This window comes from Aythya ferina (assembly GCF_964211825.1).
Source record: "Aythya ferina genome assembly, chromosome: 18".
NCBI lineage: Eukaryota > Metazoa > Chordata > Aves > Anseriformes > Anatidae > Aythya > Aythya ferina.
Genome location: NC_140317.1, coordinates 3,301,862 through 3,329,180, shown reverse-complemented (window position 1 = coordinate 3,329,180; position 27,319 = coordinate 3,301,862). Strand labels below are relative to the sequence as shown.

The 27,319-nt window shown below is 44.2% G+C and overlaps 1 protein-coding gene across 3 annotated transcripts in view; it reads left to right on the top strand.

Moving 5' to 3' along the window:
* COX10 (cytochrome c oxidase assembly factor heme A:farnesyltransferase COX10) overlaps positions 1-27,319 on the top strand; it is a 149,431-nt gene that overhangs the window by 104,961 nt on the left and 17,151 nt on the right. For all 3 annotated transcript variants that reach the window (XM_084492617.1, XM_084492616.1, XM_084492615.1), the window contains one exon: positions 10,944-11,014. In XM_084492617.1, the coding sequence (XP_084348743.1) occupies positions 10,944-11,014 (71 nt within the window). The remainder of the gene's footprint in view (positions 1-10,943; positions 11,015-27,319) is intronic.

The window sequence follows — 27,319 nt, the reverse complement described above, 5'->3', positions numbered from 1 at the left end:
AATAGACTCAGTAGATACCCCAAATATGCCATATGTAAGAATGTGATTTAAAACTCTTCCTGCTATCAACTCCTCAGTACTTTAAAGCATTAAATCTTGAGGAATGATTTTATTAATATTAAGAAGTCTGAGCTGCTCTAAGTCCAGCAGATCAGTTTTGCAACAGTTGGGCAAAGTTATCATGCTGTTTTTCTGAGGCATGTTAGTAAATGTTAATGCCGTTTTACACCCTTGTTCACACTTAAAATCTTGTTCCCAGATTTTGTTCCTTGTTTTTTGGTGTGGGATTTTAATTTAATTTAATTTTATTTTTTTTACTGTTGGCGAGCTTTCGAGGTATTTTTTCCTAAAGCAGCTGAAGACTCTTCTTTTGCCAACTACAGACAAACCAAAGCAAATTATTTTTTCTCATGTGCTAGTGACTTCAAGTAAGAAAAAGTTACTTTTAAATTTCCAAAACTAAAAGGTGTTTTGAGTAAGTAAACTATGTGCATGTAAATAAATGCATAACCTCGCTATGGCCAAAAGTAGGCAAACCTGCTGCAGCGCTACTTTTGTCTGTATTGTAAGAAAAAAAAAGCAATGCTAACAGGCCGTGCCAGACACAAGCAGTTAAAATGAACACATTTACATATGATATAAGAGAGCAGTTTATGGATTAATATTCGGGTGCCTGGCAGGAAGCACATTGTGGTGGATTAGTATTCTTACCATCGGAGTGACAAATTATAAAAAGCTGATTAAAATGACCTGGATCCTGGACACATGGGTAGGAGCCAGGGGATGTGTGGAAGTGATTTAAATCTCACCTTTACACTTCCTTGCTCTAATCTCCTGGGCAAGAACAGAGCAGCAGCAAGGCTGCTTTATTTTATAGCTCTCTATAGTAGCCACGAGGGACTGAAAGCAGCTGATACTGATATTGTGGAGGGCTGTCTAGTTACCTGCCCCTTTTACAACTGCCCTGGCCAAAGCTGGGAGCTCAGGATCCCTGTGTAGTTGGTTACTAAAGAGAAAGAAGGGCTTTGCGTCTCGGTCAGGCGTTAGGCAAGCTGCTGCCTCTGTTTGCTCTCAATTGTCATCTGGAGGAGACTTGTGCCTCCCAGTTGACTCCAGGGCTCCTGCTTGACTTAACAGTTGCACTGGGGAGCAGAAATACTTCCCCAAGAGTTCCTGAGTAACAACTTTATTCCACCACAGGAATTTGTCTAAGCCATCTTCAGTATCGGATTTTATCTGCAGTATTGCTCAAAGCAGCTGCACTGTGTCCAGAGGACCTGGCCTCATGTATTTTAGGACATATAGTAACTTAAACCAGATACCGACCTTGTGCAATTCCTATCTTCAGCGAAGAGATTGTTATTTGAAGTTTTGTTTGTTTTTTAAATTATACGTTGCACTTATGGCATGCTGGCATCGTGACAAATATGATTTAATGCAAAGGAATCTCTTCGGGAGCATGGCGCTGCAAAGTGATTGAATGCATTTTGGTAGGCACAAAGATGGTGCTTTTCTTCAGCTCTCATAATTGTTCCTGAGATGTATAGGAATTAAATGTTCCTTAAAGAATGGAAAGTATGTGCTTCTGTATCAGGCATCCACTTCTAATTCATCATTTACAAACTTACACAAATCCTGTGTGAATAGGTAGCTGGTGGTGGGTGACCGCAGTCCAGTTGTTGAATTTTGTATGTGTGGGTTAAGTTTTCCCTTATTATTCCAGGGAAACACAACAGATGGAGTTGAACGTTGCTTTATTGCCTTATCCCAAGAGTCTGCTCAGAGAGAGCAGTTCAGCCCCTGGAGGTGAGAGCTGCTGCTGTGTGGCTGCTTCTGCGCAGGTTCCCGCTCGTGGGGGTCCCTGATGGAGCCAAGTCACAGCTTCACCCCCTGCCTCTCCTGCGTTCTCATCCAGGGTGACCCGATCCAGTGAAATAGATCAAAAAATGTTCCAGGGGAAAAAAAAATGGGAAATTTGTTCCTTTTGGCCAGGTGAAGTTATTTGGTGGGTTGTCACAAGGGAAGAGCGTGAGGTGTTCGTCTCACCGGGGAGCTCAGACCTGTGAAACATGTTTATAGCAGTTTCCTTTGCAAGGTGAAAAGGAAGAGCACAGTGGTGACCAAGTCCATGCCCAGAAGGAAGGAAGGGATGGGAAAGCAGCGTGTGCTGGGCTGGGAAATTGCTCCTCTCAGTTCCAGGAGGCCGAGGATGGCGATGGGCAAGGGACCGTGCAGCCCCCTCCTACAAGCGGGGCCGGGGCGAGGCTTGAAGCAGGGAGCGTTTGTTTGTGGACATGTTCATTGTGTGCTAAATAAAAAGAACTTGTTGGTGGTAAATATTTAATATTATTAGAAGCCTTTGGCAGCGGGCCAGAAACCAGTCTTTCTTCCCAGGAAAGTTATTTCTCCTGGGTGGATCGCAGCAGGTGAGCGTCTGGCTGCGGTACCCAGCTCGCCTTGCCCCCGAGGCTGTGGCTGATCTCGTGAACACGCTGTTTCAGTGGCCCGTGCTGTCAGCAGTTCTCAGGATTGAGCAGCTTTTAAAATAAGGGCCTGGTTTTACTTTTGTTACTTTTTTTTTGTTGTTGTTAGAAAATCTTCTGAGCGAAATATGATTTTAGTGGGAAGAGCTGGGCTCCTCAGTGGTCCCCCAGGAGCACCAAAACAGGAGGTTCTTTTTTTTTAAATCCCATTCTCAAGTCCTGAACTTCTTGTGCATTGAGAACAATGAGATGGAACAAGCTTCATTTTTTTATGCATTGATGCTAGCAAATTTGATTCGAAGATGGAGTAGATAAATGACATTTGGTGCAAACGCCCCATGACAAGTTATTCATACAACTGAAGACCACGTGTAGTCCCAGTTATCTTCTGCTTATGCATACGCAGAGCCTTGTGCTCCATCCTTGTTCCCTTAGCCCAGGTGGAGCCCCACGCGCATTCCACCTGCAGTGGCAGTAGCTCCTTGAGCCACACTTCAGCAGCCACGGGCTTCGTGCTTTAGGATGTGTCTGTCGTCACCATGGGACCTGCAGGTAGAGCAGCAGGAATGAGGCATGCTGGTGTTTGGACCATGTCCTTTTATCCCTCCTGGGTGTTATCACAGAGGTGTGCTTTTCAAGCTCCTTGTAGCAGTGCTTGTGGTATCACCAGAGGAAATTGTTTGGCAAAAGCGTTGATGAAGAGGCCAGCAAGCTGCAAGACTCTAATGAGTGCTTGTGTTGTTGGTCAGACCCACTAATGGGGTTTGGATGAGCTGACAACAAACAGAGCAGGCACACCTCCCTGCTGGAGCTGCCTTGCTTCAAGAAGCCAGGTGAAGAACGGCACGGAAGTTTCGGAGGTTTTGGCTGCCCGAGTACTCACTGTCTCTCTTCTGGAAGCACTTTGGGTGTGCTGGGGAGCAGAGTGCAAGGGGTGGTGGGAGCAGGAGGATGTCACTGCATCAGAAGGCACCTTGGGGGCAGCAAAACAAGCCCCTGGCGTGCCATGGGGCCTGGAGACACTTCCCAGTAAGGGTACCTGGTGTTTAACACAACCTAAAATCACAGAATCACAGAATTTTCTAGGTTGGAAGAGACCTCAAGATCATCGAGTCCAACCTCTGACCTAACGCTAACAGTCCCCACTAAACCATTTCCCTAAGCTCTACATCTAAACATCTTTTGAAGACTTCCAGGGATGGTGACTCCACCACTTCCCTGGGCAGCCTGTTCCAGTGCCTCACAACCCTTTCAGTGAAGAAGTTCTTCCTAACATCTAACCTAAAACTCCCCTGGTTCAACTTAAACCCATTCCCCCTCACCCTGTCGCCAGGCACGTGGGAGAACAGGCCAACCCCCACCTCGCTACAGCCTCCCTTGAGGTACCTATAGAGAGCAATAAGGTCGCCCCTGAGCCTCCTCTTCTCCAGGCTGAACAAGCCCAGCTCCCTCAGCCGCTCCTCATAGGACTTGTTCTCCAGGCCCCTCACCAGCTTCGTCGCCCTTCTCTGCACCCGCTCAAGCACCTCGATGTCCTTCTTGTAGCGAGGGGCCCAAAACTGAACACAGTACTCGAGGTGCGGCCTCACCAGAGCTGAGTACAGGGGGACGATCACCTCCCTAGCCCTGCGGGTGTCCCGGGCTGGGGGGCAGTGGATGTCTGAGCATCCTTACGAAGTCATGCACCTGGAAGTGTCCAGGGAGATAGCAGCGTGTCCTCTCTTGAGCACCTAAAAGGCCAGCCTGTTATTAATCTTACGGGATGTTATTAATTTTACGGGACAAATAAGTGCTAATTGAAGTATGTAGGTCTTTGTATCCTCAGTCCTGAAGATATTTTTCTGAGGTGACAGATCTCAACATTTTCTTTGCGGTTACCTCCTGTCCTCTTCCCTGTACTCAGCAATGGGCTTCTAAACACTGGCTAGCATGAGGAATGTGTCTTTTAAAAAAAAATCAAACTGTGGCAGCTGCTTTACCTAGCAGCCTTTCTTGGGTTTGCTGGGAAATGACAGTTTGGGGGTTAGCTGCCCTTCTCTGAGTGCTGGTAACATTGTTCAGGCTTGCATCAATCTCATTTTTAATTAGAATCCTCTTTGAAATGGAAAATATTAAAGCAGATCTATAGCTAGACTGGAAACTGCAGAGCCAGAGGGTTTTCAGATACTGCTTTAAAAAAAGAGAGAGAAAAAAAAAAGCCATTTCTAATCCTTAAAATATTTGCCTTGCTTTATTTTCATATCTTGAAGACAAACAGGTGCTGTGTGCCCTTTATGATTCTCAAATATACAATCTCCAAGCCAGCAATCTCTAAAGCCTTCCCTTGTTTGTACAATTAGGGTGGGATTTTCAGAATCACTCAGTATTGGTCTGTCTGTGCTCTCATTGAAGTCAAACTGCCACTGACTTCAGTGAGAATAGTGTTAGATCAGTACATGAGTGCTTTTGAAAATCCTTCCCTTCGCTTTTTTTTTTTAAACACATCTGTGTACAATTGAATAAAAAGACCTTTGTAATATACTTTAATTATTCTTTGTTGTTTTCATATAAAAGTGATTGAAAGGAAACCAGAAGAAAACCTATGGTAATAATCTTGACTTTGATCTTATTTACCATAAATTATATGTTAGGTTTTTCTTTCCCTTTTGTGTAATTATATGTTACTTTATCACAATATAAGATAAATCACTGAAAACCTGCGGAGTAAAAATAACCAGATACCATGGAGGGGAAGAGACCTCAAAGGAGGGGCTTGAACCTTGGGAGTCCGATGCCTTCCCAGCACTCATTGTAGCAAGTGTTCCCCGAGCATGTGCGAAATGCTGCAGACCTTACAGGAAAGGGCTGGTGCTCAACCTGCTGAATTCAGAGGCGGTGTGGCTGGCGGAGGATCAGCTCCCTCGACGTCCCCTTCTCAGGAGAGCTCCGGGTGCTGTCTGGGTGCCCGGCCTCGGCTCTGCTACCACACGCTCCACCTGGTTCTGCTCCATCCATGCTTCCCTGATCCCTGTGCCTTTTTAGTTTCCATTGTGCATTTCTGGTTATCTATTTGCTCCTTGGTGATACCAAGCAACCCCAAAGAGGACCGAGCTTCCTCTAGCCCAGGGAAGTCACAGGATGCCAGAAGCCTCCCATGCAGCAAGACGAGTGCGCACAGGACGTGCAGCCCAGACATTTGGTGACACAGGGAGTCTCCTTGTACTTGTTATTTGCTTTGTGTTAAAATGTTGGCTTGGGTCTGGAGCAAGAGACGTCAGCCGAGGAGAGGCTTTGCTGCCACTCAGCCTCATGGCTCGGTCTCACCCTGCAGTGCAGTGCAGAGTGGGGGAGATTTGGGGACTGCAGCAATGTGGAGCTGGAGGTGCAGGTCCCTTGGCAATAACCCCACATTGTCCGGCCCTCATCTGTGCCACCAAGTCCCATGAACTGCCCTTGGCTCCTCTTGTAGGCTTGGGAGAGAACAAAATCCCCCCCGAGGGCAGCGCTGCTCCTGATGCCCACGGGCTGCTCAGCTTTAATTCCTCCGTGTTACATGCACAGGGAGCCAAGGGCAGAACACGCCTCGCCTCGGCGCCTTAGCTAAGGCTCCAACGTTAAGCAGGATGACTCGAAGCCCACCTGCTCGCACTGAAACTTGATCTGCTGTGTTTTAATTGCAATTTATCTGGAAGTTGCTTGCGCTAGGTTAACGCTGTAGGTCTGGGGTGAGGCGCTGGGAACAGCACGTCATTTTGACTCCTTAGGATCAGGCTGAAGTTTTTGTGCTTCTTCTGAGCACAGAGCCTTACGTAGGAGCTTATCTAAGGGTGTCCTGGTGGGCGAGGGGACTGGGGTTGGAGGCCGGGGTGACACCTCAGCAGTGGGGCTGCTGCCCAGGAGCTTTCTGGAACCGGCTCGGGCACGGGGTTGGTTTCACAGCAGGAAAGTCTCCGGGTCGCCTCCAATTAAATTGTCTTTTAATAGCAGGGATATGCTGCGTCTTTGGACCTGTGGGATTATCAGTTCTGATGTAAATATGTGTTTAGCATTAGAGCAAAATGTTATGTCAATACACGGCAGAGCTGTGCCCACCTCAGCGGCTGCTCTTTCCACCACGTGTCCCAGATTAGAGCAGGCCCTGGACTGGGGCCAGGCTGGGCCTGGCTGCGCTCTAAATCCGGCGAGGTGTATGAGCAAGGTTCCCTAGCCTTCACGATTGAGAAACTGTGTGACATGTTGTTCCTCTTAACGTGCTCTATTTACGTTTGCGTGTTAACAGGAATCGAGGTATTGAATTGTCATAATTCAGCAACTAAAATCGTTCCCACAGGGACGACCGCGGAGGCAAATGGCTCGTGCTCAGGGCTTTCCATCCTCTCACGGGAGCCTGATTAACCACCAGCAGTCAGGCCGCTCTGTCTGAGAGCTCAGTGGGTACTGTCTGGAACTACAAATCAGCTCCTCGGTGGGGATACGGAAAGAGTGAGTGGGCATCCCATGCAGGTAGAGGGTAAGTGGGTAAGTGCCACCCTGCCAGTGCCAGCGGAGCATAATGCCACATTATGGCGACATTGTGTGAGGCCTGGGGCTTGGACCTGATGATCTTTCAAGGTCCCTTCCAACCCCTTCAGTTCTGTGATTCTGGCTTCGCCCGGACACTGGCGTTAATGCACGGCCCTCAGTCAGCGCTTGGCTGCTGGGCCAGGAGGTGGCTGGAAGGAACGAAGCAATCCGTAACGTTTCTCTTAGAAACAAAGAGGAAACCAATATGAAGCAGCTCAGGAAAGCGAAAACACGACTGTAAATAACTGTAAGCAGTAATGTGACAGCTAATCTGAGATTTGTTACATGTTTAAGATATAATTACTGCGTATTAACTAGATGAGATCTACACAAAGAGTCTGATGAGTCTGCCAGAGAAATAAACCACAAAGTACTAGCTGGCCTGATTTATTTTTTTCTGACATCGTGTTTTAAATGTTCGTGCGTACTGATTAAAATTTAGGTTAGGGTCTTGGAAGCCATTGCCAAGTTTTGTCACTCAGGGATTTTAGATGCTGTAGGTTTAACCCTCTGTCTGTCCTTTTGGTGGCTAGCCTCCCAAATACCTGGGGGAGAAAATATTCTGCCTCATCTGGCTGGACTGATGCATTCCTGGAGAAATAGTCTCATGAGAGCTTCTGAAATATTTATTTAGCCAGGATTCATCTCCCTGAATTTACTGTTTGCTAAAGCAGGCAGGACGGTGTTGGCCTGGCCTCAGATAGGATGTTTGAGTTCACCCTTTCATTCCTATGGGATGATATTTGAGAAGCACGTTTTTTTCATTTTTTCTAGAATATCAGGGGGAAATAATTTCAAGTGGAAGGAGAATTTTGTTGAACATCTGGGAACAAAATGTAAAAAGTTTGACAAATGGCATCTTGCTGACATGTAATCGCAACTTCCTCGGTGAAGGAATCTGGGGTATTGCAAATAAAAGGATTTTTCCTAACTCTAGTTCAATCAGATATGTAATTTCTTGCACGCAGTTGACAGTAATAGATTATGCAGATTGTCACTTAGATGTAAAAAAGCAAAGAAGACCTAAACCAGGCAGTAACCTTAATTTCAGGAGCAGCCACGTCACACAGTACAGCAGAGACTGTCATTTTTGGACTACTTAACTTACCAGAGAAGTTTCTTGTTCAAAATAAGTTATGTTCGGGGTTAACTGCTATGTCAAATATATATTTCAAATACTTCATACGCTGATTATGGTTTTGTCAGGTTATACTGATTGCCTAATTCCAATTCTCTCAGTGATGCTGAGCATCCAACTGTTCTTCATTTCAGCCCTGTTACGTTTGAGAAGCATGGAGTTTAAAAAGTACACACTATTTTGATTTTATCCATCGCACACCGAGTACCTTTAGCCGAGAGTATTTAAGAGCCAGAATCTCCTCAGGAGCACAAGTTCAAACTGGACGAAAGCTGGGAAGTCAGGCTTTGCAAATACTGGTAAAGGGAAGACCGGGCCTTTAAGACAAACCCAAACTGCACATAGCCCAAAATATTTCCAGGAGAAGAGAAAGAGAAGACTTCAGCTCTATAGAATTTCCCCTTGCATTGCTCTACCAGTCGGATGTCAAATGACATTTTTTCTTCATTTAACATAATTGTCTCTGAAATGTAACAGTGAAACAACCCATTAGCAAAATGCTGAGCTGTCAGAAGCAATCACGGGCCTCACATCCAAGCAGAGTGCTTTCTCTTCCCGGAACGAACTTGTTGCCGCTGCGTACAGAGGCTCTTTGTGTGACACCCGGCGCTGCCACCCTGGCCTCGCACCAGCACCCAGTCCGTCTGCACCCAGTGGTGTGTGGTGCACACCCTTGGGACCTCTCGGTGCTCCTGGAGCAGCATCTCCAGCCTCATCACAGAGGACAAGGCTTAGAAAACAGCCCTCTTCCTCTGTGAAGTCCTGTCCTCCTCTGGGTGGGCAGCCCCTGTCTGGGGAGGCCGCTTTGTAAAGGTGCCAGCAAGTGCAGGATTCCTCCTGTGCTGGCCCCAGCAGCTTTCAGACCATCACGGACACACTGAGGACGTGAGCGTGCAGCAGGGCCTTCAGCAGCAGTCACTAATACACCATGGCCAGCCGCCAGAGGGGGACGAGGCCACTGCTTTTCCAGGGGTCTGGCACCGCAGGCTGGCAGAGAGAGGTCCAGGGGTGCCCCGCTGCTGCCCAGCCCTTGTCTCTTCTTCCCTCAGCCTCATTCTTTCCCAAATTTGGGCACTTTCATCAGCATCACAGAACGTGGAGGTGATGCCCACTGCCAAACTTTCTGTTTTTAGAGCGTATTGTTGGCAAGCCTTATTTAAACAGAAAAAAACGTAGCACGTGGGCTCAAGCACGTCTGTGCTCTCTCACTCATACCCAGGCAGAAAGGATTTCTTCCAACCTCAGTCTTGGGGATGTCCAAAACTGCCAGGAAGGTGATTCCTCCTGGGCCTTCACCTCAAGGGGAGAATGCTGCAGGCATTGGGTGGGGTGATCCAAGGGTGTCTGCTCCCCGCTGTGTTTGCAGTACTTAGGAGCAACAGCAGAGGTTCCCAAATTGTTATGCACTAATTACTTGAAAGCAATCAGTGGTAGAGGTGGGTGCTGTCCTCTCGGCATGCCTGTGTGGGAAGTTCCCCCAGTAGGCTCTGCTCTGCTCCCTGCAGCCCTCTCAGAGTTGTCGGTGCGTGGAAGAGGCTGTGTGGATAAATGCGTGACATGTGTTGAATTTTGCAATGTACAAATTTTAAAAATCCTTGGATTTTTTTTTTATTTTATTTTTTTTTGCATAGATTTCAATATTCATTTCCACTCTACACTGGGGAGTGCATCCCGATTAAGTGCGAGCAATGTGGATATGTCAGAATGAGGATATTTGCTAATTTTGTCTTCTATTGTGTAGAAGGATGCATCAGCTTGATGAAATAGAATAGATCTTATCATGTAGTCATCTTAAATCTGTCTGCAGTTCGACTACTCAACGTATTGTCAGTCTGATTATTTGAAATTACGATTTGCTATGCTACTTGTCCTATGTATTCGCTATAATTGAGATCCTACCCCAAAACCTCAGACATAATGTCAGTAGAAGATATTCTTTCTATAAGTACACATTACTCTGCCTCTAAATAAGTTTTGGTGAATCTCTAACTATGGTGGTTGGGTTTTTTCTGTTTGTTTTTGTTTTTTCATTTTTACTATTGGTTTGTGCATGTAGAGTGAAACAGCTTTACGCTCGCTGCATGGAAAACTGCACTCAGCTTTTCCAGTAACATTCTTTAAAAAGCGGCTCGTACAAAAGCCTGCAGGAATTTGTAGCGTGATGATAGTGCCGCCTGAATTTTCCCATAGGCAGTGTTTAAAGTCAAATTGGGTTGTGACATTAAATAACACCATATGGTGTGTTCATTCCCTGCTGCTAGAACTAGATGCTCAGCGCAGTTTCAGTAGCATTTTACAAGAGTTGATTGATTTTTGGGTGGGTTATAGGTTCTCAGAAGTTAGAAGATCTTGAAAAAAATTTATGGCATTTGTCTTTAAAATACCAGAAGCACAACATTTGTAAGGGCTGTTTGTATTAATATAAAACTGGGGGCAGAGGTATATGTGCATGTATGTCTATATATAATTGTTGTGTATAAAAGCTGCGTCAAAGCTGTCAAGAACAGAGCTTGGAATCGGGCTCTACTTCAAATGATTAACTTTTGGGGACTTGTGCAAACTGTTTTTGTCCTCCGGGTGATTTTCTTTCTAAGGGGATGCCAAAAGTATTAATGCAGACTTATCAAAGTTCAGTAAAAGGAGATTGCCATTTCAGTTGTATTTCTGAACCTTCAAAACTAGAGATGAAAGCACCTGCAGATGCAGCCGGCACATTCCACGCATGGCATGATTTCCGGCATCCTTTCATTTCGGTTCTTCCTTTTTTTTTTCTCTTACAGTTCTTTGAGGTTCCGTTTGACTCGAATATGAACAGGACAAAAAACAGACCACTGGTGCGAGGACAGATCAGGTAAGGCTGAGCACACCTGCTCCAGCTAATGAGAAATGGTCTTACGTTGCTTTTATCTGTCTCCAAGCGTCTCTCTTTCTTCAGATGAGGAAAAATAGCAATTTACAGACAAAAGTCTAAGAAAGAAATGCATCTCTCTGTTCTTTGATATTTTTTCATGTTTATAACTTTCATGTGAGGAGTTTGGGTAATCAGCTGTCCTCTAAAATACCGAAATCCTCAAGAAAGCAAAATTTCCATGCCTTTGTGGATTTCTGTACGTGTGACAGGACCACATGCACAGCGTGGCAGCACACCATTATGTTCCCTTCAAGGTTTGCATTAGTTTGTAACAACAAATCTTCAAAATCCCCCATCTTGGAACGAACACAAGATTGTGTCTTATTTTTAACATTCCCATTTATCTGTTGGATCACATGCATTCATTTGAATCTCCTGGGAGAGGTATTTGGAAATCATTTCCTGAACGATTCTAGAAACTGTCCTATAGAGGTGCTGCTAAAAATTACCTACGTGGAAAATCTTTTTGTTTTAGTGGTTTTGTAAGGCACCATGTTGTTTTTGCCTTTTCTATGTGTTTAGCATAAAGCTGAAATTAAAACCCCAAATAGCGGCATCTTAAGAAAGTTTTGTAAAAGTTGGTCGTCCTTTAGGTTCTCATCATCTATCTTGAAATACAACAAGAGTCCTGTATTAGCACAGGGATTCCCTTAAAAAAATCCATCAGTCACTCTGATTTCTGGATTATATACCAGTTCAGTTTCTCAAAGGCCGTTTTCCAGCTAAAAAAGCACAGTGAAAAAGAACATCAACAAAAACTGTAACTTATTTGCAAACTAAAACTGAAGGCCCAATTCATAAATGATTCAACAAACAATTTTAGTATTGCATTTCCATGATTTGTGCCAAGGATTATTTATAACAAAATTCTGTTTTCCCTTAGGCTTCTGCGAACAGTTGGTCCTATTTATTTCTGTGTTTTATCCATCACCTTTGGAGGACTGAAAAAAATGTGATGGATGAAATTACAAGAAAATTGAGACAAAATAGTAAAGTGAACCTTGAGGGTAAATTTGCTCTCATTGTAAATAGTTAGAGCGCTTCAATAAACTTGTTCTGATTTGTTCTCAAAGATGGTGCTAATTACAGATTCCTGAGTTGAGTTAATTTTATTTAAAAATGTATTTTAGGGACCACTGCAGTAAGGACATCTGTTGTACATGCAATAAGCCCGCCTGAGTTGTGCAGCTCAGGGGCTCTGCGCTTCTGCTCTCCTTGTACGTGGACCTTCAGCAACAGAAGCACTGGCTTGCTCCCTTCCAGCCAGCTAGGAAGAAAGATGATAAAGAAAGCTCTCTTCCTCTTTCCCTCTTTCTTTCTTACATAGTTGACTTGCACTGCTTGCAGTGATTCTGCTAGGAAACTTTCTGACAGCTTTTGATTTAGAGGAAACAATTAGTTGTAGAAGTTCCCAGCGTCCTTAAATGAACCAACTGCATCCCAGATCAGCAAACCCATCTCACCATATTTTCTTACTCTTTTCCCCCTTTTCATATATGCTTTCACCACAAAATGGCAATGTTGGGGACTTCATGTAATCACTCATCAATCTATCTACCTGACTGTCAACAGCTAATTTAAAGTTCTTTAAAGTGTCACTTACCTTGAATAATGCTGACCTAATTCCCTGTAGACTTTTGAACACACAGACCATGACTGGGGTTATTTCTGCTGCGGTGTGCCAGAGGAGAATAATCCAGTGCAAGTGATCTAACCTTGCTGTTTTTTGCCACATATTCCCTGGTGTTCTTTGAACTCGTTTGTTCTGGCTGATTAAATAAAACCCTTAACTGTTTATGCTAAAATAAGTCAAAAACAGACTGGACAGAGATGCATAAATTGTAGGTAAACTGGTATCGCAGCTCTGGGAAAGAATCCAGAGAGCTTGGGGTCTATGCTGAGTTCTTGTCCAAAAAATGTATCTGACGGTTGAGTTTTGACATTTTCTTCGCTTTAGCTGCTTCATATCCTGAGATGTTGGGTGCTTTTTAAACTATGTTGTGTTATAACATCTGTGATACCCAGTGCATCGTTTTACAATCCACCTTCTTCGTCACTGCTCATAAACATAACATAATTTCCTTAATTTTCCATTCTTCCTTTCCCTTTGATTTATTCACCCTAGTTAGTCTGCATAAGTCAGGACAGTATGGGTAGCAGCATGATACCAGTTTTTGTATGGTCCAGTTGAGCTTGAGACCCCTTCTGAAGAGAGGGGAGTTACTCACAGTGCACCTCCTTGGAAGGGCTTTCAGTGGTGGCTTCGACGCGAACTTCTGCCCACCAAGGAGCTGCAGAGACCAGGGACTCCTTCATAGAGGCTGTTGCATCACAATGGCAGCAACTCATGTCACAGTTGGTGACAGTTCTTAGATGCTTGGGACCTGGGCCAGAATCCCACTGGTACACCCCAGCGAGAGGTCCTGTGTGTCCCTGAGTCATCCAGGCCCTGGGTGAGCGCGCGTCTTTCTTGCCAATAAGGCAATTTATGGGGTTGGCTCATCAGAAATGTTAGGCTCTAGTAGGGAAATTACTCTCATGTGTTTCTCTTTGTGGCCTCCATTTGCAGCTTCAGCAAAGTTTAGATAGGTTATTTAGGTTTAAGAAAAGCTGTCCATGTAACTGACCCGACTTGTAAAGTTTCTCCCCATCCCCCATTTATCAATTTAAAAGAGGGGAGATTAAGATTAGATATAAGGAATAAATTCTTCACTCAGAGGGTGAGGCATTTAGGTGCTGTGGATGCCCCATCCCTGGAATTGTTTACAACCTGTATGTTTCTGTCCTTTCTGTCTGAAGCCTTTGCTTTAAGAAAGCAAACCAAAACTGTCTAGGCAAAGCTTTTGCGTGTTCATGTTACCTGCATTCATGTTCACAGGGTTTGAGGTCCCCATGACTGAGCCTTTTGTTCAAATCGCTGCAATTTGCTTTGGCATCAGTGCGCCTGGGGAGCTTTCAAGGAAACAGGGCTGTGCTGTGAGGTGTCTGTGTCACCAGAGCCTCTGAGGTTCAAGTGAGGACACATAGTGTCTGTTCACTCTTAAAAGGTATTTACACAAGGCAGCTTTAGCCCGACCATCACACCAGGCAGCAGCGCCCTGTGAGCCAGGAGCTGGTTCTGCAAAGATCTCTGGCAGGATGCAATTTGGGACAGTAATTGTTTTCCATCCTTTGTGACGTCCTCCACATGTTGTATCATCAACTTCATGGCTGAAAGAGTTACCGAGAGGCTCAGTATGCCCCTGCTGTAAAATTGTCTGGCTCTGACGCCAGGCAAACCATACAGGCAATGACACCGAAGGACTCTGCAGAGCTGGGGTCTCCTGTACATAGGAAAAGAGTACGTATAGCTTTTTGCCTGCCCCAAACCCACTGCTCATGCCCCCAGGGAACCTTCTGATGCTCTTGCTAGATTTGTGACAAACAGCACCTGATGGTTCATTGACTGCTTGCTTCCCGACGTCCTATTTAATTTGTAAGGCTCTGAAAAAATTCCCTTTTGAGCAATGAGACGTAACCATCCTTATTCTCTCTTCAGAGAGTAATCAGAGACATCCTGTTGCAAAAATAACAAGAGTAGACCCAAACACAGCATGCCACTAAACACCATCCATCATTCCAGCCTGCCCACACGTCCTCCTCCCTCCTCTGACCCCTCGAGTCTTGTTTGGAAATACAAACAGCTTAAGATGTTCTTCATACTTCGGTTGCAGTGTTAAACTCATCAAGGCTATTTGTGTTTTGCATTACAACAACAGCTGATATTATTTTTCCTGCTATGAGTTGTTTTTATGTCATTGACGAGAAAAAATTTGGTGTGCTCATGCTTCCCGAGATTTGACTGAAATGGCAGTAGCTTTTCCTAGTTTCCTGTTGGGTATGATTTATTCCCTCGCTTCTTAAAGTAATGGATTTAATTTTCCTGGAGATTAATTTAAATAAATCTCCAGTATTAGCTGCAGTAGCTGAGTGAGCTTAGCCTCTCGTGTGACAAGTGTCTTGCTCCATTATGTTGTACAAGTGGCAGTTTTGATTGCCCTTCCACGTGGAGCCGCATACCCACTTGTTAAAAAGCGTCTGGTTTTATGAACTTACAGTGCTGCTGGATCTGCTGTGCTAAGCACTCATAAAAACTTAATAGTTGTACAAAACAGTTTTCGTCTTAAAAACAGAAAAACAGAAAGTGGGAAATTGCCGCATCAGTCATCAAACAGCATGCTCTAAATAGCTGACTAATTCACGACCGTGTAGACCCCCTTCAGTCCTGCCCCTGCGGTGTTTTGCAGCTCGCAGTGATTTCTGGGGACCCAGTCCTACAGCCCTTGGTCGTAGCGGGCAGCATCGGAGGGTGGCTCGGGCTGGAGGGGACCGCACAGAGCTGTGGTCCCATCTCCTGCTCCCAGCAGGGTCAGCTGGGAGGTCACACTTGGTTACTCCAGGTTTTATCCAGTCTCATCTGAAAAACCTTCAAGATGTGACTAACACGCTGTGGAATTTAACGGTGCTCTCCTTATGCAAAATATTTTCGCTCTCCTTTTCCGTGTGCAATTAAGAAGTTTTAAGTCTGCTCACTTGGCACAACACAGATAATGCCTTGGACGCTTCAAAAGAAATAAGTCTTCATTTTGTTTGGTAAATACCTTTTTTCCTGGAATCCCATTAACCTCCTCGGTGTTGTGTATGAGCTTCCTGGTTCTTATGGCCACTCTTAATTATTGCCGTAATTAATGGAGACGTTAATACTTTTCCTACTTGTTGACATTTCTGAGTGCAGTGTTGACTTTGGTCAGTTTAAACTCTAAGACAAACTCTTGAAGAATCAGCCCAAAAAGAGCTCCGAAGGCAGGAATATTTCTGACTGATGGCTTGTGTTGATGAGCTGTAGTCCCAGCTGCAAGTACGTAACTTGAAGATTCACTCTCTGATAGGAAATTGCAGCATGTCAGACTTCCCTTATTTACTCAAAAATTCATTGAGACTCAGATTGAGACTTCTGGCAGTGTAAAGTGGAGTTTTCTACTCAGTTGCTTATAGCAGACCTGCTGCTGCTGTGCTGAGGAAGTGCACGTGCATTAAAAAAGAAAAAATCTCCTGTAATCACTGTTGATAACTCAACGTAATTAGCTTGATTCTTTGCTTGCTAACACTAATGTAAATCAGGAATGTTTCTCCTGAAGTTGGTGGAGTTACACTGATGTAAGTGAGAGGAAATCCATGTCCTCGGCTTAGGGCTGAGACCCGCATTAAGCATTTAGCCAGCCCTGGGTTTTAAGCCAGCAGTTTAAAATCTCCCCAAGGGTTTCAGTACAACTTTGGTTCCATTTAAAGATCAGCCTCTACTTAGCTGATTGGTCTGCTCCCTTGGGTGGTCATTTCAGACAGGTTTCATTGTATTTAAGTTAAAACAAATAAAACAAAAACTCCATAAATCTACAGTTCAAGAATAATCATTTTTAAGAGATCAGATGCTAGTTCCCTGCAGGGAAACATTCCAATATTTTGTTTAGAAAATACCTCATTTTAAAGGGGCTGCCCTGAGATCTTTCTGAATGATAAAAATGTTTCTTTTTTCAGTGGGAGGCTTTCCTCTTGTTTAAACAGGGCACAATTCAAAGCAGACACCACCAGAGCAGCCTTTTCAAGCATTTTTTATCCTGCTTGTATTCAACCTTTATTATTTGAAAACAAGTAAATGCATTCCAGCCCCACCACCACCCTCCTGGCTGCCTTTTTTTTTTTCACCCTGTTTTCTAGAAGCTGTCATTGACTGTATTTGGTAAACAAGAAATTAGAAAGGCAGCTTTATATTTTTGACATGTACAAGTACTTGTAAAAATGTAGTTGCCGTGTTTTGAGCAGCAAGGTTGTGTGTGTGTTTTTTTTTCTGGCATGGCCACGTCATGGAGAAGTGGGGGGAGAAACCTTGAGGCTAAAACATAGTTTAATGAGAATAAAACCCACATCAAAGGATGGACTAATGGAATGATATAATGCTTATTGTGTCACTTTCCCAAAGGGGATATGGATGACAGTACTTATATTTCAATTATCTATTCACTGCCTGCATAGGATGCTGATTAAATGGTTCTAAGGTATTAGGGTCTTTTTGTAGAATTCACAGCAAAGTGGTGATACTGCACATTATCCTTAGATCAAAATGTGTATTAGCAGAAAATTACATAGCTCTAACTACATCTATATTTTGTTTCTTAAGGCACTAAAAAGGGCTGTTCTAAGAACTAACATTACATTCAGATTCATTTCAGTTGAAGCGGAGGCATCGCTCGCGCCTTCAGCAGACTCCTCCTGCCCCTCCGCAATTCTGCAGCCGCTCAATGGAGACATTCCTTTGTAGGCAGCTCTGTTTGGTGGATATAAATCCTGCGGAAACACTTGACCCCTCACGCCTTGCTGCTTTTCAGTTCAGCTGAGGGGCCTTTACCGCCAAATTATTTATCAGAATCCTTAATTGCACATGGGACAGTTGATAAATCGGCGTACATTGTGCATTGCCTCACGTTAGGAAACATCCCAGATGCTCATGTATAAACCAGGAGTCACGGTGCATTTGGCTAAATAGCTGCTCCATCTGCTCGTGGGGAACACTGCAGAGAAGTGATACGGGCTCCTAATGGAGTTGTCTTATCCTCTCATGTCAGCTCCTCGCCGGGGGGTAGAGCCCCGTTAGCTGGAGGCAGCCGAACCATTGTGTACTAATCCTTCAGTGTTGTGCCTGCTGTGGATGGGCCTTTTGGACGTTGGCTTTAGCCCTTGATTTTTATTCCTTTAACTGACTTGTGGTGAGTAGTTTTCTTTAAAGGTGATGTTAAAGAGAGTTTTTTCTCTTATGTTGCACAAGCAAGCCAAAATGTAGTTTCAAACCCAGGATCCTATCTCCAAGTCCCGCACAGTTTTCGCCTCGTGGCTGTCAAACATTTCAGGTTCATGTTTGTAAATTTTGGCTTAATGCAGTCAAAATCCCCCACTTTGTTCCCTGTATTAGTATTGAACCTTATCTGGTTTAACCACAACAGCGTCATTATTCACCGTGTGCCAAGTGTTGTAGGAAATGTCACTGCTCAACAAGTCCATTACGGAGCTGCCTCTGATTAGAAGCTGCTATGCCCTGAGATCTGTTTACAGAAAGTCATGTTAGAAGTGCATTTCTTTCTGTGAAGGACAGAGTTTATCATGTCTTATGCAAGTTATAATTTACATGCTATCAACTTGGCAAGGCAGATATAAGAAAGGTTTTTCTTATACTTTAATTAGCTTCGTGCTAACATGGGTGCTTGCTCTTTAGTCTTTCTGTCTAGAAAAGCAGCATTCCTGAGGTTAAGATGTCCAGGGAGCCTCTTTGATATGTTTTGTTTGATTTTTTCTGCTAGGGTCCTAGAATCACAGGAATATTATATTATAAATCATGCTGTGAAGGAGCGTGAGCCACAGTGACTCATATTGCTGCCGGCGTGTGACAATATTCTGTTATATTCGTGCACTTTGAGGGTATATGAGGTTTTTTTGTTTATTCTTCTGAATATTTGTAAAATATAACTCCAGATGCTAGCTGTAGTAGACAACACACCAAAATAATAAAGCAGGAATCCCAAAACACAACCGTCCTCATCCTCCTCTAGTATGGGAAAGCAGCAGCTTTGCCATGGTGCCTGCTGCATGCCAGGCGTGGCAGCGCTCATCGCCGAGATGGTGTCTGTGGGCTGCCCTGCTCTTGGGTCAGTTGGCTTTTAGAGATGAGATTCTGGTTTTAATTCATTTTCCCAAAAGCATTACGTGTTCAATTTTGCTGTAGGAAAGAGGAGAAAGGAAGGATCCGAGGGTTTGGTTCTTGGCGGCCAGTCCTGGAACTGAGTCACGCTGCCCGTCCGTAATTCGTGCCCAGTGCCCCTGCATTCTTGGAGGGTCGGCTTGTGGTCCTTTTCCTGGGCTCCTGGCAAACAGCGATGGAAGCCCTGGTTGCAGTACTCTCACAGTGAAGTACCTGTGTCTTTTATGAGGGACCACAAAGGTATTTTGTGTTACTGTCTTTTACGTTCTCGGTACTGTTGATCCTAGCAGAACTGAGAGCTGTTCATCCTAACTGGTATAGGTTAAAAGTGGGACGGTGACAACTTCAGCAGTTGTCAGTGACAACTTCTGGCAGTTGTCAGAGTATAACCATACCTAGATTATAACTAGCAACGAAAGGGTAGCTTGGAAGGGTAAACAGGCTTTGTTTTTGAATGAAGGAATTACTGACTTAGAAGAAGTTCTCCATGGTAGCAGCGGCCACCAGGAAGTGTAGTGCTCGTGTCTCAGGTGATACACGGCAAGTACTTTAGAGCGTGCTGTAGTGTCTTAAAATGATCGATGAACATTGAATATGTGCTCACAGTGTTGGAGAGGGAACTGCAGACAGACAGGCAGGATCTCACCTACCTTGCACTTGGACAGGCTCATCTGCTCAGGTGCTCTTCCAAATAATGGTGTCTACAGCCGGGGTCCTCGTTGTGCTGCAGACCGTTGCTTCTTCTCCTTCTGTCTCTGGATGCAGTGAATAACTTATTTCCTTCACTTTCATTGCTCCCAGGAATGTATTTAGAGTCTGTGATCCTGTACTTCGCAATCAAGAATGGCTGGGCTAACTTTTCACATTTTTTTTTGAACACTAGTTTGATAAATCCTCTAAAACTTCAGTTTTCCCTGTCTTAATGAGATTGAGAACTGGCCTGAGACTTCTTTACTTGCTGCTTTCCGAGTGTTGGCTGAAGGCTCAGCAGAAGCATGTGTTAGGTTTAATCACTCTAAATCACAGAAAAATGTTTCTGGAGAGAACATATTATCCGTTCTGTTTGTCAGCTGGCCTCCGGTTCTTAAATGAAGAGAGAATTGAGATTTTGAAATAAAATGAATGGATCACTTAACTGCCATGTTGTAAGGTTAGGTTTGTTAGGTTAAAGAGGAGGATTTAGTTTAAATATTATGGGGCACATTTTTCAAATTTACTGTAGGTTTGTCTTGTAAGCACTTTAAAAAAATATTTACATTTTCATGACTGCGGGGAAGCTGTGAATATTATTAGTCACCCTTTCACTCCTACCTAACAAAGACATACAACAAGGAGCGCACTAACGCTCGGCAGGGTTGCTCAGGGTTGTTATGATTAGCATTCTGGTGTGTATAGCGAATGTAATGGGAGCATAAACATTTTGTAAGTACGGGTCCTCTTCGTTTTTAATTTTTTTTTTTACCTCAAGTGAAATGATGGGGCCCAGTTGAAGTTTCTGCTTAGTAACAACAGGCAGCATAAAAAGTTTTATTTCACTTTGACTGTTAGCAAACATTGAACATTAGCTAACATGGTGTTAACAAACTGCAAGCGTCCCCAGGTTTCCTAGGCTGTCTCATCCCAGGCTGTGTTTGCCTTGGTCCAAGTCCTCCTGCAGACACTTGAATCTGTGAGCAGCAAAAAAACAGATCCTGGCATCATTGGCATGGAGCTACGGTGGTAAAGTGAGAGCAGGATGTGCTTAGGAAAAAGCTCCATACCAGGCGTGGGACTCCAGTTTCTCTTTTTGCAATTGAGTTGAAATCTCTTTTACCTCATCTCAGCATAAACGTAGCATCGTTGTGGAAACTTCCAGCAAAATCAATTGAGCCAATTTTGATTTATGCAAGTGTAAAAAAGAGAGATGTGTCCCTTTCAAGATGAAATGATTCTTTTAAATTAGCCCTGTTTGTTTATGATAGTTTTAAAGTCCCTGGCTCTGGCAAGGGAGACAGAACATCTGCAGCTCAGATTCTTGAGGAGCGAGGGAAGCTAATTGCCTCCAATTTGGTTAAAATACAGTGTCAATTACTCCTTTAAACAATAGCGATGCACAGCCCTGACAGGGAGGCTTGGGCTCCATGCATGGGTTGTTTCTTCATTGGGAGAGAAATGAATTGACACAGACACGGGATATTTTATCCTAGTTTGTATTTATTTACACTAAGTAGACTTCTGAACGAGTATATTGGATAGCAAAGCCAGAGCGTGGTCGGCAATTTAGTGCCAGAACTCCAGAAAGCAGCTCCCTGACAGCATCCAGCCAGCTCTATGAGTTTACCCAGCACTGAGCCCTGTGGATGCCAAGTTCTTGCTTTGTTGCTTTCCTTGGGGATCCCTTCCTTAGGGATCGCTCAGGGTTGAATCCTGCCTGGTTGCCCCGCTCTCGGTCCTGATGCCCTCAGAACACCACCAGCTTGGTGCTGATGGGCCTGGCCTGACCCCGGGACAAAGGACATGTCCTAGTGCCTCCAGAAGGGGCAGCTCCTTTCAAAGGGATTTGCATTTTAAAGAGGTGCATTGGAAATTCAGGGCTGTAAACTTCATCAGGAGAGGCAGTGCTGTAAGGGCAGGCTGAGCTCCTCATCTCAGAGTGCCTAAATGCTGCCCGCTAGCCCAGCTCCTTGGGAGCACTCTGCAAGTTTCCTACCTCCCCTTGAGACATCATTCCTTGCCAGCTCAGATTTTGTGTTACAAAGCACTTTTAGAACTTTTCATATATATATTTTTCCCATTATTTTCCCGTATTTTATTGTTACATTTGGGGGAAAAGTACAGCCCAATTTCAGGTTATCAACATCTTTGTCAGAGTTATTACCAGAAACTGAATTACAAAAATCTGGTTACAAAAACAAATACAAAACCAACAAAAACAAATCAGCAGGCAGAGTTACAACAAGTCTGCTATGTTATCTTAAAATCTGGGGTAGTGCTGTACCCAGGTAAAGGGAATTTGATATCCAGTTCTTGTAGTGCTTGCAGAACCTGATTTGCCATCAGAGCACATCCTCTGGGATGGGACACCAGGCCACAGTTTGCTCACAGCTCAGACCGGAGCCTGAACACCGGCAGAATGAAGATTCTCCTCTGTACCTGTGAAGACAACATTCAGTAATTCGTTAAGGAAACCACAAAAAAAAAAAAAAAAGACTTACGAGGTTCCCACTTGTTTCTGCCTCCCAAAGGACATCTTGTCAGTCTTTGGTAATAAATGACAGACAAGCCCATATTCTGGTGCTTGGAGCTAATGGGGAAAAATTGACTTCCCAATTAAAAGTTTCGTATTTTAGTTTTAAAATCAATCATCCTCCAGCCCTTGTCATGAGCCATGGACTCTCTTGCATGACTGAGAGAATAAATGGATGTGTATTAACAGCTTTCTCTACACTTTTCTCTTAAGAAAGTTCCAGTTTAGCTCTGTGATAGATATTGTTCAGTTTAATGTCATTTTGGTACTTTGCAAGATACCCTTAATCAGCAGGCTTGGGGGTCTTTCATGGTGTTCAGCCACAATGTACCTGGGGAAGATGATACCACGAGGGAGAGTTGCTTGTGTGCAGTAAAGCTGCCTGATGCCGAGTCGGATCTGTATGAAAGAAGAAAGGGGTCTGGCAACACATGCATTCCGCCAGGGCTAAAGCTATTTTTCCTTTTAGTTGGAAAGAAATACTATTCCTTGAAACTAATCAAATCTGTAATTGAAAGCTGTAGTTGAATATAAAAACATTTTGCTAGTCATGCTATAAGCGCTGTATGTAAAAAAGATGTGCTGTCTCAAGGCTGTGCTGACTAGGGGCCATCCTGCATCCCCGTGTAACCACTCTGACTTAAAATCTCAGCCCAGAGTGTGAATGTTTTTTCTATCGCTGCAGCCCAGTCTATCTGGAGGGCTCTTCTGGGGTTTAATATCTTTTGCAAAAAATTAGAATAATTTTAGAAAAATCATCAGTGATGAAGCTACTGATCCAGACAATGTTGTTCCAGTTTCAGTTTCCATTAGCATTGTTGTTATTACTATATAACTTTTACAGCTGACAATGGTCATGAATATGGTTTTTATTACTAAATATATAAATATGCAGCCTGAAAGGATTTGTGTGGAAAGTTAAAATTCAATTTCACTGTTGGTAGATTGCCATCATTCAGTTGTCTGCCATGATTACTGATTGGGTTTGAATGATCTGTTCCTTACTTTGAGCTTAGAAGCTGTCGGAGTGTTTTTTTTAGCCTCCCATCAAAATCGTTTCAGGGAAGCTACCGTTGCTATTCAGGGCAAAATGTGCCTTTTACAGCTTTCTGGCTCATTTTTTGCTGTCAGCTGACTGCGGCACTTGTGCCAGAAGACAACCCCGCTGCCGGTTTCAGGCGTCTGTCCATCTGGGGAAGCAGAGCTGGGAATTATGCAAACACAGTCCAGATGTGTGCTGGAAGGAGATGGTCTTTCTTCCCCATTACCTAAGTCCTAGGAGCAGGAAGGCTTCATACAGTCATATGTTGTTGCAGTGTGTAACATCCTCAGCTCCTCGCTGCCCTTCCACGCTGTATGGGATTGCCAGGGCAGCTGCCGGGCCCAATGGCCTTCCTCAGTTTTCCTGCTGGATCTCAAAGTTTCCAAGGAGGGCTCAGCAGTTTTAGGGTGCTGATCCTTTAAAAAGAAAAAGAAAATCCCCTGCTGGTGCTCCTCCAGCTGCGGGAGGTGGCCGAGCCATAGCTCAGTACCGCCTGACAGTCGTGGTGATCCAAGCTCAGCTCCCACCCCGGGACTGGCTTTTGGCAACTCTTGGTGTTGTCTGGCCAAAGGAGCCAAGAAGATGCCAAGACATGAGCAAAACTAAATCAGCAGCTGCGGAGGGTGATGGCTTGTACTGGAGATTTCTGTGGACATCCTCTGCTCATGAAACAAGCTTTCCTGGCTGCAGAAAGAATTGAAGAGAAACAAATTCTGCTTTGGTTTGTGTCACCTCTCGTCGCTGCTGGAAAAATGCAAAAACCTCAGTCTGCAGCTCTTGTTTGAGCTTGGAATTGGCTTCGGAAGCCTTAATAACTTCTTGCTGACCTGGAAAAAGTTAGAAAGAGGGGGCTTCCTCTGGCAGCCTCGTTCAGGCGGGTAGTCGGGGGACTTTTTTAGTATCTACAGATTCCAGTAATAATAAGCAATTTATGATGATTATCCCCAAAATCTGATTTTAATTATGGCTTTGGAACAGTGTTCATGCACTGGACTCGTATCTCAGACCATGATGGCGAAATGGAGTTGCAGAGATGCAAATCACTCTTGTGTTCTTGTGCTGCCAAAGAACTGCAGAGCTCCCAGTAGTTTCAACCCATCTGCATGCTAGGCTGGTGCAGGCTGTTCCTCTTCTTATTACAACAAATTGTTTTGACACTATATGCAGATGAAATTTACGTCCATAGTAGCAATATTGAGATCAGTCTGAGGCATCAGTCTCACCTTGATCATCTCATTCACCTGTCATGAGGGGAGATGCTGAAGCCAGTACTCAGGCAGCCCTGTTTCTGGAGGCAGCTGCAGCAAAGAAGTGAGGGGAGAAGCACAGTGGTGTTGCTGAGGCTGCATCTTGGAGGAAATGGGAAGCCCGTCCTGGGATGCAAAGGATGCGATCGCCTTCAGGAGGCAAAACGCGGCTGGGGGTGGCTGGGGAGCAGACGTGCTGCCCCTGCCCTTGCCCCACCAAAGCCCAGCCTTTGCCCCCACACTTTGTTCTTCACCGTCCCCATCCCGTAGCTTTTAGTTCTGCACCCTGCATTTGGCAGAACGGATCCCTGGCCTTGTGGCTCAAGGAACTGTTGTCAGTAATAGTAAGATCTAATACAAAATACCAACCAGGAATTTAAATGTTTCAGTCCATTAAGGTACTCTGGGCATGCTGCAGCAGAAAAAAAGGGCGCTGTTGTTTTGTTGTTTGGGTGGTTTTTTTTCAGTTTGCCTTTTTAGAAGTGGTGATGTTTCCATAAAAGGTTTTTGACAGACAGGGAGAAGAGAGAATTTGTTTTATTACCTTCTGTATTGGGCTTTGAATCTAATTTTCAAATATAAGCACTTACGCTTCACCTGAGAAATATGCAGGCAATCTTAAATGGACACTTAGATTCAAGCTTAAGCTTTTATGCAAATATGTTTTGCGTGCCCAATTTCCCATTAACACAAGGTCACAAATTAAGTTTCTTATGTATTTACATAACATCTGAACATGAATTGCATACAACTGCTGATTGCTTGAATGCACCTATTCAGAATTCATAGGGGCTTTGTGTCTCTATGTGTATATGAGTGTCAATATATTCACAGAGCTAGGTCAAAGTGTTAGATGCTGATACTGGAATTTTTCATATTTCTGAATGTTGATATGTTTTAAGGGGAAATTTTGTGTAGTTTCTAGATATCTTTTTCCAAATACAATTTGCTTTTAAACTCCTTATCACCTTTTTTATACTGTTGTTTTTTTCAGTTGTAGCTCTGTCTGTACTTTGATAGCGATCTTTACAAAATGCCAAGGATAGTGTAGAAGAGCATACATAGTAGTGAGGCTATTGATCTTTATAGACATTAAGCTTGCTAGTGCTGCTGTGAAATAGGTAAAATACTACATTAATTTTATAGATGGGCAAATGCTTTAATTTGTTTTCCTGTTTCAATTTTTCCAAGTAACGCTGTGAGTCAATAGGTGCTATTACCCATGGCTCTGGAGCCTATTAAATAAATATGCTTCATGCACACATGTGCAAGATCATTATATATGTATAACCAGCTCATCTGTAAGTGGCACCTAGATTCAAAGATGCCGTAGCACATGAATTAAAGCAGGCTGCTGTGTCTCGAAGTCACCGTCAGCAGTACGATGAGTGAGGGTTCACGTGGGTCCCTCGGGGTGGTGTGTGTGAGGGGTTCCTCTTGCCTGCAGCAGCTTCAGGCTGTCCTTCATCCATGCTCCCCTGCCCCTCCTCCTCCTCAAACTGTAGAGGAGTGAAATCTCATCAGATTTTCTTTGGATCTGTAAGGGTTTGATTGTTCACTGTTCAAGCTGAAGTTCTCTCCCGAGCTTTTAGCTGAATGTGCAAGTCTTTTAGAGGTTTCCTTGGGCAGACTTTGACATACGCATTCTCAATAAAGGAGAGGAGAGGGATGAGGCAGAACTACCAGTTCTTGGTTTTCCTGTAGGAGGTGTCCTATGTGGTGACATACTTGGGTATTTTAGCATTGAAATTTGAAGAGAACTCATTTGGCACTTGTAGTATTTTTCCAGAGCCTGATTTTAATCAGCCAAATAACTGAAACCAACTCCTCCCAGGAATCCATCATAAAACCCAGTTTCTTACTCAATATGTTTGCTTTCTCAGCTAGCTCCTTGGCCAATTTTCCAATGGAAGATTGCCCTTTTTTTTTCCCATGGGAGTGATTCCCTCAGCATAAGTGAACGCCCAAGTGAAATGAGGCTTATGCACCAGCGTCTGTCATCAGCCTGCACTTACTGTATGGATGGTTTTGGGATGAAGGAAACCAGCAGAGACCCTGCAGCCACTTTTGACCACCATGTGAGAATTCCCTGGTGCCGGGCTCCCCGCTACCTGTGCTCCTGCAGTGTGCACTGCGCTGCGTGATGGCTCAAAGCTGTAGTGGGGGGCACGCTGTGGACTGTAGGCAGTGGGCAGATGTGGTGACAGCTCAGCATCACGGCCTTTCTCCTGCTCCTGATCCCCTGTGAGGCACAGGCACAGAAGGGAGCCTATCCCTTCTCATCCTCAAATCCATTTGAATGCTCAAATCCATTTGAATCCTCAAATCGATGAGCACCACACAACATCCATGAGACTTCACAGAACTTAGGTAGGCATGGAGGTACATCACGGTCCCTAAGAGACCATAAGCTATTAGAAATCAGAATACCCTGACACTGCTGAGATTGAAACCTGGGATAAGTCTTTCCAGCTTAAAATCCTCCAAGTCACTGAAGCAGTAAAAACTGCACCAGTAACTTAAAACTCTGTAGCTCTTCCTCAAATACTGTCTCTTTCCCAATGAGGAGTTGCTTATACTTCTCCTAGACCTTATAAAGATGACATATTTCTGGGGGAGTGAGTTGAATTATCCTCTGCCTCATGTCTCACCAAGAAAGCAGGTCCTAATTTCTGAGTGCAGTGTCTTTGTAATGTGAAAGAGTTTTATGGGGCAGAAATAACAAAGCGGACTCATCAGCTCACAGTCGGAGTTTCAGACCTCAGCTGGAGTTTCTGATGCAGGCCCTTGTCAGTCACACAACTACTCTTCTAGAAGAATTTTACAGTTCCTTGTTTTTGAAGGAAACACTGGAGAGAGGTAGAAAATGGGATACTTTCTAGATGTCTAAGGGTAAAACAGTTTGACTGCTTGTGAAGAACAGCCATCGCTGACATAATGCCCT